Here is a 13,022-nt window from a genome sequence, read left to right as displayed (position 1 = left end):
TTCGGCAAGCATTTACTATACGATACAGATATCGATTATTAAGGAAATATGTAAGTACAATATGATTACGTTGTAAATTTAAATGTCGTGAAAATTCACTCCGATTCATTCGTTTCCGATATTCATTTCAAATCCTCTCGCCCTGCTTGCTTTTTTCCGTTCTTTCATTTCGCCGGATGAGAAAATAATTTCACAGCGAACTAACCAAGCGGATGAAAGTTCCGAATGAAATATCCACTTCTTCACATTGCACAATCCGTAAACTGCGTCTCAATAGTAATCGACACTCCCGCGATATTTAATATCAACCGATACTCAACCGAGTTCCTGAATTTCTTACGAGTGCGTTCAGATTACTATTGAATAAGATCACAGCGTTTTTTTCTTTCGTTTTAGGCACTACCCACTCATGGATATGAACAATAATAATGCGAGTCTAAAAATATGGAAAATCTATGAAATTAAATTATTATTATTATTATTATTATTATTATTGTTGTTGTTGTTGTTGTTGTTGTTGTTGTTGTTGTTGTTGTTGTTGTTGTTGTTGTTGTTGTTGTTGTTATCATTGTCAGTATTATTACAATCAATATTAATTAACCTTATATCATACACAGACAATACGATTACTTTTTACACTATCCCAGCTGCAGTGATTACGAATTCTAATGTTCAAGTCTCATCGGAATCACGTTATGTTTACGGCGCGCCTTACATAGCAAACCAGCTGCCAATTTTTTTCACTCATTCTTTCTCATTTCGTTCTTACAGGGTGGCTTAAAAATACATCGATGGGTTCTTCGAATTTTACATTACACGTATAACAATGTTTGCATATACGTGCAACATATGGTACCGACACAGGCTTCTTACTGTAGTTGGCATTCTGCATACTTGGGAACAAAAAAATTTATCACCTTGCTAATCTATTTATATATATATATATATATATATATATATATATATATATATATATATATATATATATATATATATATATGTCTACGAAGTAAAAGGCGATCAAAAGGTGAATAAAAAAAAAAAAAAGTAACAAAGAGAAGAAAAAACGTCCGCATATTCGATATTGATAAAGATATATTGTCTGATTGAACGATAATTTTACTTTTGTCATTATTTGTACTCGTAACTACAAAATTAACCGTTACAACGCGTGTTATACTAACATACGATGAATACTGTGAGCAATTCTTGTCAGTTTTAAAGATGAAACTGTAATAGAAACTATGTCTAACTATTTAATACCAATGCGTCCATGCTCAACTCACACGTAATAAATTCTGCACTTGTGCTTAAAAAATTCAAATAACGATGTAGGTTTGAACTACATAGGATATATGATGAGACTGCAAATATGAAAACTGAAAGAATCCTACCAACACGTAATTAAAGTACCGCGTGTACCATTAATTGACTCTATAAGTGTATGTAGTGTAATGTATACGCGATAAGCGAGAAAAATTATCATTATACCCTCTAATATCCTACAAACGTTCGGAGCAAAAAGAGAGACAAGAAAATAAAAAAAAAAGATTAAATCGCTTTGAATTTCAGCGTGCAGGTTACAATTGAAATTTATATAAGAAACAGCGAAACGGGTTTGTTTGTAACAAATGTATACGCTAGTATATACGTAACGGAATATTCGTATAATGCACGACGTAGGCCTGGCAATTATTTTGTTTTTCGTATGCTCGTACAATAAATTAAAGTCACAAGCATCTCGCTCTTTATAACGCTGCTTTCAAAGCTTTTTCCACTTATATTCTTTCCAATTTCCTCACCTCCGTTAACGATCTTGTAACGCGATACGATATCAGACTATTATGTAAGTTATTATTATAAGTACATATAATGAAGTTATTTTGCCGCGCGCTAAGATTTGATCGTTCGCAATCACGAAAAGAAAAATAAGAACAATATTGATAATAATTAAAGAAACAAACAAACAACATTTCGCTTTTACAGTTACACAGCATTTAATCGACTCTCTATACACGTATATGTAATAGCACAAAGCATACGCTTAAGTGGCAGCCACGATTGATTGGTCAAAGTGTGAATTTCTTATGTACTGTTAATTTTATTTCCATTTTCTTTTTCTTTTTTTTTTTTTTTTTAACTTTAGCATTTTCCTTCATACGATTTTTTTTCTCTTCCCTTTTTACAGAACCTTACACCTACCTTACCGTCATACTGTTACATTTTGATAATAATGCGATGAACAATATCGGTATTTACGACGCGAATTATATAATGTAAGATTGATTCGAGTGCTTGCTGAATTTTAATTAATATTTGTATGCATTTATATAGATACACACACACATTAATTAACACGTGTTTCATACGCGTCACGTTGCGATGTAACGGTACAATTAACACCTCCGTGTTCGTAATGTGGGTCACCGTTTCTTTTTATTTTTCTTTTCTTGTATTTTTTTTTTTTTTTTTTTTTATTCAATGTATTTTTTTCCCACCTTTTAACGTTTTTGTTCCGCCTCTGCAAAGTATTTCTCCGATATACTGTAACTGCCACACCGGCCGTGAACTCTACGCCCGGTCAGAAAATTACAAGGTTCCAAACTGTTTTTTCATCGCTATATATGTATGTATAATGATATCATGTATACACGTGTAAGTATATATGGAGGGAGAATGTATAATTTTAAATGGAATCTAAATCCCTGGCGAGTTATTTCGGCTATTCGAGATATTATCGTTATTATCATATGATGATCGTACCTGTATTACTTAAGTACTACCACATTATTTTATAACATAATAATGTAAATTAACAATATAATTATTGACTTAGCTACCTAATATCGATTATCTAATTCTAACAATGTATACATATACGTAATGTGTGTATATATATATATATATATACATGTTTACAGGTAGAATTTACCATGAAATTTTATTAAAATAATTTCTAACGTGTCGATGTAGTTTATAACCCTTACGTACATCCTATGTTTGAATAATTTTTTCTTTCTTTATTCTCTCTCTCTCTCTCTCTCAACATTCAATACTCACAAAAACCCAAAAAAAAAAGTCTGCAACTCATACACGAAATCTACAAGAAAACAACAATAATGTAACAGATTTCAAGATCCCGCTAAATAGGAATAAAAAATAAAAATTAAAATATCAAGTCCATCATTGTTCCCCGAATGTATAATAATACAGTATCTATAGATATACAAATAGTCTCCGACGCGTAATAAGGTATGCGTATAATAATATTATTATATTGTATTATATACACATAGCAAAACAGCGCGGTTCAGGCTGATGATGTTGCTGCCGATTTATATGCTCGTGACCAGCAGCGAAAATCCTCTTAACGACTAAGTAAAAAAAATATCATCTAAACCCTAGAAACGGATCTGCCGGTTGAGTTGGAAATATTTTTTGCGAAACTTACTGAAAATTATTGCATTTGCTGCACGATTTTTTTTTTTTTTTTTTCTCCTACTTTTCGTCGGAGTGTAGGGTGTATTGTATTACAGGTATATGACGATCGACATCTTCGTACATATACACGGAGCATATGTATTATACCTATGTGATTTTTGTTTAATCAAAGTTTTCCATGTTTATTTACCACACACGCTTACCAGGCAGTGAAAACGTGGCAACTTATAAATACGTCGCATTTACACGCTCAATCATTAAACGCGAACGACCAATTTGTATCTATAATGAAAATAAAGAAATGACTTAATCATTAAGTGTTTCGTGACTCCTCGTCGTCAACCGTTATTATTACAATATTACTGTATTTTTACCCCTCTTCCTTACCGTAATATTATCTTCTTTTTTTCTCGTATAAAACCGCCGACTAATGATGCGGGATTTTTATTTCTTTCTCGACATTTCTCATCACGTTGTCGCATCTTCCATACGCCGTTCCGTTTTATAATATAACGTTGAACAAAAGTTCAGCTTATCATTATTTATAATCATACAGTGTATAGCTGAAACTTCGCGCGTTATTTTTTTTTTATATATATATATATGATGATGATTATACATCGATCAGTACGAATGTAACATGAAAATGAGAGTATCATTAAAAAGCCATCGAAGTATCAGAATCGAGTTGGCTATCTTATATCGTAATAATAATTCAATTCCGTAAGTCCCGTTAATCGTGTTTCCTTCCCTTTCTACTCTCACCCTTCAACTCTCTCTCTCTCTCTCAGCCTTCCTCTTTACTCCTGATCCCTTTGCCATTCCCTCAAACAATATCGTAAAAATTAAGCGAACCACCGCAAAAGCCCAGAGTTTTCATTCCAGCAGTCGCCGTGTTCGGTAATTAATGTTTTTTTTTACCCAGCGACAGAAAAAGCCCGTAAAGATTAACCGATCGTGAGTCTAACGATCTGCTCGTTAATGTAATTCATGCGAATTAAATTGTGTGTACCGGTCGACCAAAACGCGAATCGATTCGGTGCGACAGAGTGCATGCGTTTTGTTATGAAACGACCGTGAAAAACGATAAATTTGCTAAATGAAAATATATGTTATTGTCGATAAAACGTAACGCGGTAACGACGAGTGATCAACGAAGAGATCTGAGCTTCAATCTCAGCACGAAATAGGCCACGATCCTTAGGCCTATGAGGAATCCGATCAGAGCCACAACGTCCACCCAGTAGACCGAGTTCTGCATCGACATTTCTTCGAGGAATTTTTTCGGACTTTTGAAATGGCAATAGACCTCCGAGCACTTGAGTTTCGCCCGGTTATCACCGTACACCGATATCATCGCTCCCTCGAATCCGTACCGGATGTAGCTCACGTATGACAGGAATTTCAGGTAACCCGGTATCGCGTTGAAGTTCACGAAGAAACCGGAAAACAAGACGATGGGCACCGACGTCACGGGGCCGATGAACACTCCGCTCTGAAATGAAAAGGGTTCGTTGAAGATGTTCGTTTTTGCCGAAGACTGCAGGTTGCGGACAGAGCAATTTTTGTCAAAGTTTGACGGGCTTCAAGTTCGACGACGACAAGAAAGCGGGCCAAGTTTCATCTCAATCGGTTCTTCGATTTTCGATTTATTTTTAGACGGAAAAATTATTAACTTTTTACAAGTATTTCAGGAACTGCTCAGGCTACTTTTGCAATCAAAATAGTATCAGATTTAGGTCAGGATGAGCCGCGCGCGATTCTGAGACTAAAAAGATTATATCCGGTTATTGGTTCTCCAGATATCGTTGGATAGAATATTTATCCATCGATGTGAAAATGAAGAATGGATGTTATTCTCTGGAGGTCAACATTTAATTTTTCAGATCACTGTGACAATTTCCTCTCCGTTCCGAATACAGAGTGTATTAAGTCGAGCGTTAAAGAAGAACGGGTTGATTAGTCGAAGGCAGGAGATTTTTTTAAACCTCTTTTTTTTAACTACAGTGAAGATGTGACTCACCTCTACGCTCATCGCGGCCCCAATTAACAAGCCGATCGACTGAGAGACCAACGATGTCAGGATGCAAATGGTCAGGTACATTAGAAATCTCCGAGCGTCGAGAGGCTGAGACGTCATGAAGTACACTATCATAACGTAAGCAATTGAGTAGACGATCTGTGAAGTGAAAGGTGTCGTTAAGTAAGCGTTGGGAACAAAGCACGGATGAAGATGATTATTGTTTAAGTTGGACTGTTTCTTTTTGTTTTTTTCTTACTTGAAAAGGTAAATCCGCCAGAGATCTCGCGAAGTAAAACGCCTTGAGTGAATACCAGTAGTTCAGATGCTCCCTTACAAACACCGCCATTTCTATGGGGACTGAAACGGTAAACAGAGGTTATCGATAATTTACGACATCGAAAAATATTGATCGTCTGATCACTGCGACTGTCGCTCTCTCATTCTACCAAGATTCGTTTTCTTCTTTCGTTCATTCGTCAAAGAATGCGTAACTCGTTGAAAGAACCTTATCATCCTTATCAGACCAAAGAGTTGGCAGAATTGTAGAATTTCAACCATACGATAAGTCTGATTGAGAGTACAGCATTGAGACAGATACATCCGAATGCTCGATGGGAAATCAACTCTATCGTACTCACATGTGAGAATAGTAGGCATCATAGCGGTGAACATGAGGAACATGACAGTGAAGAAAACGCATCCAGCGTTGCTCATAACTTTCGAGGCCTCGTTTCCAATGTCGTAGTAAATAGCACCGATCAGAAACCCAACGATTATGTGTGAAATCAGCCTTACTCTTGTTAAAGTCTGCGAACAAGACAAAAGTCCAGCTACACGAATGTCGAGCTCTTGGTGCACTGAACTGGTAGAAAACGCATCGGGACATCGAAGGCAACGAATCGTTATTGTCAGTGGAACATCACACCTCTCAAGTTCCACGAGGACATAATTTAGTGTATAAAACGGTGCTGCAGTTGCAGCTCAGGGTTGTAAAAAAGCAAATCATCCTGTACGAATGGAATACGCACCATGTCTCTGATCTGTGACAGGAAGGTCCGTTTGAGCAATATCCAAAACTGCAACCATCCGTTCGTCGGAAAGCCAACCTTCTGCTCTATGCTTTCGGCACTGTCCAGGAGGGACGTCGTGCAGGAAACAGGTACGTTTATCACAGTCGGTCCACCCGGTGTTTTTGCAACCCCGTTTGGAACGAGCGCCGGGGCGTCGGTGGGCTTGGTCTGTTCTTGGGGTGGTGATTTTTTCGCAATGTCGTTCGACACCGTCTGAGCAGCGGCCAGAGCAGCCTGATGATGCTGGTAGTTGTTGCACTTCCCGTTGTTCACCGCCATGACCAACTTGTGAACGCACTCCCCATGCTCGCCACATGCCACCTCCATTACTGGTCGAGAAAAGGAGAAAAATCGGTTAGCTACGAACGTCTCTCGACAGTCTGACTTTGACTTCGCGACGTATTATTCGACCTACCGTAATCGGCCGGGTTGTGGTAGCTCGGACAGTCGAGGCACATCGATGAGAGGAAGGGCACCAAACCCCCGACGTTTCCTTGATATATGCACTGTCCCTCGGCCAGGAGGTACAAGTTGTCGAACATCTCGAATAGCCTCGCGCTGGGCTGATGGATCGTGCAGATTATCGTCCTACCTGGTGGACGAACGGTGTTTTTCAAGCTTACGATTACCAGAGTGCGTCATTATCGACTTCCTCACGTTTTCGACCTTACCTCCTCTGCTCAGGGACTTGAGTAAGCTGAGACACTGAAAGCAGGACGAACTGTCGAGGCCGGAAGTCGGCTCGTCGAAGAACATAACCGGGGGATTGTTGACCAGCTCCAGGGCGATTGACAGTCTTTTTCGCTGGCCTCCGCTGAGGCTGTGGGTCTGAGTGTTGCTCGCGTCGCTGAGCCCGAGGGTTTCGATGATCTCTGCGATCTACGGAAAAAGGTGAGGTTAGCTTCCGTTTACTCTTAACCCTTCCGTACGTACATTTTTCCTTTCATGCGATTCACTCGAAATTTTGTCTTCGTGAGCTTCCGAGCTCGCTGATCACGAGTCTGAACTCGAAATTCGAAAACTCAAAATGGTGGGTCCGATATGGAGGACATAAATTCAAAAGGTCACTTCATTTTGAAGAAACTTTGTATTGCACGGTTTTTGGAGTCGCTGATAACGAGTCTGAACTCGAAATTCGTAAATTCAAAATGGTGGTTCCAGCATAAATCAAAGAGTTAAACGAGGATATAAAACCTACCACTACTTTCTTAGACACGGCACTGATGTCCTTTCCTAGTTTCAAGTTAGCGGAGACCGTCATCGCCTCGTAAACGGTCAGATGAGGGAGCAGACGATCGTCCTGCATGATGTAGCAGGACATCTTTCGAAATCTTCTAAGGTTCCTGTCCTTTCCGTTTATCAGCACCGAACCGCTGAGGTGCGAGGTCCTGGAATTGAGACGCAACATTCAGCTGGTGGAGAAATATATTCACCGGAAATTTACGAACCGATGAGCCGAACGATTAGCGTCCAGATTCGGGACTACTAGACCTCAAGGACTCACTTGTATCCAGCTAGGACGTTCATCAGGGTGCTTTTTCCTGCCCCGGACGGTCCCATGATCGCCGTCAACTCTCCCGATCTGAATTTTCCGTTCACGCATTTCAATATAGTCTTGTATCCTGAAACAGAAACGAAGATCAAGTTTTTTCTTCTCTCTCTCTCTCTCTGTTTTTAACATCAATTTGAACGGTCGTTAAAACTGTGTATTAATAATTATCAATGCACGAGAAGTTTGTGAGGAAATAAAGAAAGCATGGCAATTTGGATCCATTGGATCGATTTGAAAATGCCTTTTAATATTTTTATTTCAATTTTTTTGTCTTTTCTTTTTCTTCTGCTTTTCAATTGGGTTGCGGAAAGATAAGCTCGTTTCAAATTGATCAAATTTTCCGTTTCTCCGACCGGTCGCAATTATCCTCCACGCAATGTGGCCTTCTTGCAAAGCAATCGAGCGCAGAGTTCGGGGAACTCTGAATTTTACAGATCAGCGTCGGTAGAGCGACCGCAAGATTTTTCGTTGGATTTTTAAACGAAACTTTACACAAACTTCTCGTACGCTTTCGTGTAGACGATACACATCGACAACTTCGCCGGCTGGCCATAAATATTGTAAACTCTAGCTTCATGCATATTACAGACGTTCCTTCGACTTCAACTTATCCCCAGCAGTAGCCTTGCTCGACGGTAACTTCGTACATCGCGTGTCGATCCGTATTCTAATATTACACGAAGATTTATTTTCCGCATTTGTATCATCAAGGTTTTCTTTTCTTTTCTTTTTTTTTTGGTTTTTTTCCCTTGGCAAAATTGTTGGTTACTTTATTTAGTCAATTTACTCTTGATTCGAAGAATTATTTTTCAACTTGTAATTCGATGCAAAAATTTTTCCTTTCTGTCTTATTTTATGAATATTTTTCATTTCTTGGAAGTAAACAATAAGTGAAAAAAATATTCACCTCACTTGCGTTTATTCGGTTCAGAGAAGTCGTTGATAAAATTCTAATTTACCGAAGGAAAGAATTATTCAGTTGGATTGAGAAAACTAATTGATCTGATGAAACGAATATATTACTGGCTTCCGGTGTAATGTTTCGTACGATTATGAATTATATAACGAACGTAGATTAAACTGACAAAATATTTACTTGACTGCAATAAATATTGATTACTTTAAATCAATTTCTTTACGGAAAAGAAGGTTTATTTTTTCGTGTTTCTTCTAAATTTATGACAATGCAAAATACTTCGTTCCAGTCCAAATTTAATTTGTTTTTTCGGATCAAAGGAAACCTTGACAATTCAACGAAACAACTTGTCATTTCGTATATTTATATATAATATATACAGTTACAGGAAAAGATTTCTCAAGGTGAAACAAGTTGATTTTCACTTATTGCTTTTTTAATATTTTTCCTCAACTTTTTCCTCGGTGTATAAATATAGGATTGCTATCGTTATTTGAATTAATAATTTGACTGATTTGAATTTTTTTTTTATTTCCATTTTTCTTTTTTTTTGCCAACAATCCGATGATCACGAATTTTTGTTCGTAATTTGAATAACTAATTGTTGATGCAAATCGTTCTCCGATCACTCTCTAAATTTGAGTCGGTCAAAATTGACCGAATCGCAATTGCACATTAACGGTGCTTCAATGTCAAAGTTAAATTTATTTAATTGAATAACTTTTGAACGAGTGAATTTATCAGAAAATAATAAGAGACCTTTTTTGAAGAGCGTTGAATTCTCTACAAAAATAAGTAAGTGAATCTTCCGTACGACGCGTCGTTAGCTAGTAATAAAAATCAGAAGGAACAAAAACGATTTTCTACGTGTCATTCTTATACATATAGAAAATAGGAAAGTGCGATACGCAGCCTCTCAATGTTAATATTAAGAGCTGAAATTTTAACGGGCGTATTTTTATACCGAAATGAAACTTTCGAACCTGTTTCAAAGAGACTAAAAATTTGTTTTCAGTTTGTTTTGTTTTTTTTTTTTTCTTTTTATTTGGATTTGGCAAAAAATCCATCCTTCCTTTGGTTCTGCGGAAAAAAAGTTCGAAAATAGCGTCGTTTCATCTGCGCGTCGGGAAATTTCCCGGAGTTGGGATCGTTAGGTGCAAGCGCACCGGGCGGTTCATGTCCGCGTGCATCTGCGCGGCTTCTGCAGGAAAATGTCGTTCTCTCGGTACACTTGTATCGATTTTTTTCGGGCAGGTCGTTCACACCGAGTCTGTGTGTGTCTGCATAGACGAGGACAGTCGACGTACTGCCGCAAAGAAGCCACGACGTCTTATTGGAGCGAATTCCCCGTCGGCGTAACGCGAAGTCGATACCTTGACCGATCGGCGAAAGCCTTTCGATTCGTCCTTGAATTAAAAGGCCGAATAATTTTCCCCATCCCTCGTTAAGTACGCTATTTTATAACCTACGTTTTAATCTGCTCGAAAATTATGCGCCGACGTTCGCCGAGCGAATTTAACCCCGAATTAAGATACGATTTACCAAAATCCGCCCGTCTGATCTTCGTTTTTCTGCAGAGTGCAGATCCGAGGTATTTTTCTTTTTTTTTCTTTTTTTTGAACAGTTTCAAAGGCTCAGGTAAATTGAATCGAATCCAGTTCGTTCGATCGGTCGTTGAAAAAACTTCGCAAAATTCGTCAACTGATGGGAATTTTTTCGACCGAACTTCTTTGATTACGGAGTCAGGAATTTCCGCCTGAATTTCCCTAGCAAGGACAAAAACTAAGATACGCAACCCTGAGGGAAATTCTTACCCCGTCATCGTCAGCATGAAAGGACACACTCGAATATACCCGAGGAATTTTTCTCGGCCGCGTACGTATAAAGAATATCCGAAATTCCTTGTCGCGGTATATTTTCAGAGTACCAAGGTTGCAGAAACGTAGGGATATAAAAGCACCGCGAGACAGGAGCAGAGATGCAATATTCACGTCGAGTTATTCGTAGCGGTGAAAAAGAAAAATGCCTGGCTGTACGAATTTTGAGAATAGCGAAGGGCGCAACAGCGAAGGGATTTCGAAACGGTTCCGATATCCTTTGAGCAAAGTTTTAACCCACTACGGCATTCAACTCTCGCGCCAATTTTGCCAGAAGGATCAGTCTGCGAAGTGCGTTCCCTGAATTCTAGATCAGGGAAGAAACGGGAGCTCGTGACGTGTCCTTGACCTTTACGATCTTTTAACTTATTTGACAAAAACCACCATTCTCGACGGTCAACTTTTGAGGGGTGAATAAAATACGGTCGGCTATCCGGTGTCACGAAATTGCGAAATTATGTCTGAATATTGCATCGAATCGTCGCTAATTTGTCACAGAATTCTTGTCGTGGGGAAAGACTCGATGGAAGAACATTGTCGATGCATAGTTTGCGAATTTCCGTGGCGTTCGAAGGATCCGGTAATTTGTCCCTGAGGTATTTATTGGCTCGTTCTTAAGGGGTCAAGGCTACTCATCGGCGTGAAAAAAATGGGTATTTGAAACAATTTTTTTTTCTTTTTTTTTTTCCACAGTAGTTCAACGTATTTTATAAAAAAAATATAATTTCAAGTTGTTATACAGTGTTTTAACTTTATTCTACAAAGATTTCAAAAAAAATAATTAAAAAACTAAACATTCTTTGTGGACTAAGTTGTCGCCTTATTTATTGTAACCCGTTCCACGAGTAGTGATTTGCTGTGACCACTGTAATTTAAAAATCACTCGATGGATTTAAATGAAATTCATACAGTTTATTGCAGGCATAAAAAACTCGTGCCTGATCGGAGGATTTTTTTGATTTTTTTTGATCAGACGAAGCAACAAACCAGCGCTTTTTCCGTTAAAAGTTCGCAAATAAAATATCAAAAATAAAAAAAAAAAAAGGATACGATCAGGCACTAGATCAAATATTAAACCATTGATTTTTCTTTGTTTGATTGATTTTAGATTAACCAGTACAAAGTTACGATAGTTACCGCAAAGCACTGTATGTATATGTATATATATATATTTTATTTTTTTTTTCTTATCTTTTGTCAAATAAAGTTAATACATCGTGTAATAACTTGGTATCATTTGTTTTATAAAATACATAGGAAAAAACAAAAGAATCGTCGAAAGTACCCATTTTTTCACGTTGCTGAATAGCCATAACCGCTTAACCTTGCAGGATCTCTTCCTGACAGACTGAACAAGGATATTGCACGGTGACACGTTTTGTAAGACCGTTCTGGCTGCATTTTTTCCGTCTTGTCGCAGCTTGAACTGGTTTATGAAACACCGCAGGACTCGGTTCAGCTGCCAACTGGGTCAAACCTGTCCCCGCAGTTTCGAGCCAATTTTTTTGAACGCGAAACGCCAAATTTCAGTCGCCAGAACTTCCGGGGAACGTGTCGGTTTCTTCACTGAGAGAAATTTTTATTTCCGGTTACCGCTCAGTCCTCAACTATTTTCATTTCTTACCACAATCGAAAAATATAGTTCTAGGTAGAATATGAACATTAGTTTTCTAGCTGTTAGGCGTACCTCGTTTTTTTAACGATACCGGTTTTACTGAAATTTTCTAGTTACTGTAACAAATGAAATTTTTCTCAGTGTTACACATCCGTTAGGATTTTTATTTAATTCTATTTTCATTACAGTCCGTTGTTATATTAATTTTTGACAGGTTGAAAGGTTGCTGGAAAAGTTGGAACGGCGTGATTTAAAAATGTAAATCGATCGATTGGAAAGTTCAACGCCCTGATGTTATCGAAGTTATAAATTGCCCCTAATCGATAATGATTGCAGGAGTGGGCACGGCGGTTTTAAACTGGCCCTAATTTTCTGGAATGAATATAAGAACGGCAAACTCGTTGACGAGATAAACGAACGGCCTCCTCCCTTATTGTAATTCAAATGGTTGACCTTTCGCTGCGTGAACTCAGAAGCGAACCATTCCACTCGGCGTTTCGTCTCGGTTTGTATGGAATCGCCGATTAC

At 38.1% G+C, this 13,022-nt stretch overlaps 1 protein-coding gene across 1 annotated transcript in view; it reads right to left on the bottom strand.

Annotated features, from left to right (window-relative positions):
• Nucleotides 1-2,093: 2,093 nt before the first annotated feature.
• Nucleotides 2,094-13,022, bottom strand: part of LOC124177927 (ATP-binding cassette sub-family G member 4) — a 33,723-nt gene continuing 22,794 nt past the window's right edge. The window contains exons 4-12 of the mRNA XM_046560895.1: nucleotides 8,039-8,156; nucleotides 7,733-7,922; nucleotides 7,206-7,413; nucleotides 6,950-7,126; nucleotides 6,493-6,863; nucleotides 6,103-6,271; nucleotides 5,721-5,821; nucleotides 5,465-5,620; nucleotides 2,094-4,936 (exon numbers count right to left, since the gene is read on the bottom strand). Coding sequence (XP_046416851.1) covers nucleotides 4,592-4,936; nucleotides 5,465-5,620; nucleotides 5,721-5,821; nucleotides 6,103-6,271; nucleotides 6,493-6,863; nucleotides 6,950-7,126; nucleotides 7,206-7,413; nucleotides 7,733-7,922; nucleotides 8,039-8,156 — 1,835 coding nt within the window. The 3' untranslated portion in view covers nucleotides 2,094-4,591. The remainder of the gene's footprint in view (nucleotides 4,937-5,464; nucleotides 5,621-5,720; nucleotides 5,822-6,102; nucleotides 6,272-6,492; nucleotides 6,864-6,949; nucleotides 7,127-7,205; nucleotides 7,414-7,732; nucleotides 7,923-8,038; nucleotides 8,157-13,022) is intronic.

The sequence above is a fragment of the Neodiprion fabricii genome, chromosome 3, assembly GCF_021155785.1.
Source record: "Neodiprion fabricii isolate iyNeoFabr1 chromosome 3, iyNeoFabr1.1, whole genome shotgun sequence".
NCBI lineage: Eukaryota > Metazoa > Arthropoda > Insecta > Hymenoptera > Diprionidae > Neodiprion > Neodiprion fabricii.
This window is presented reverse-complemented; position numbering and strand designations above follow the sequence as displayed.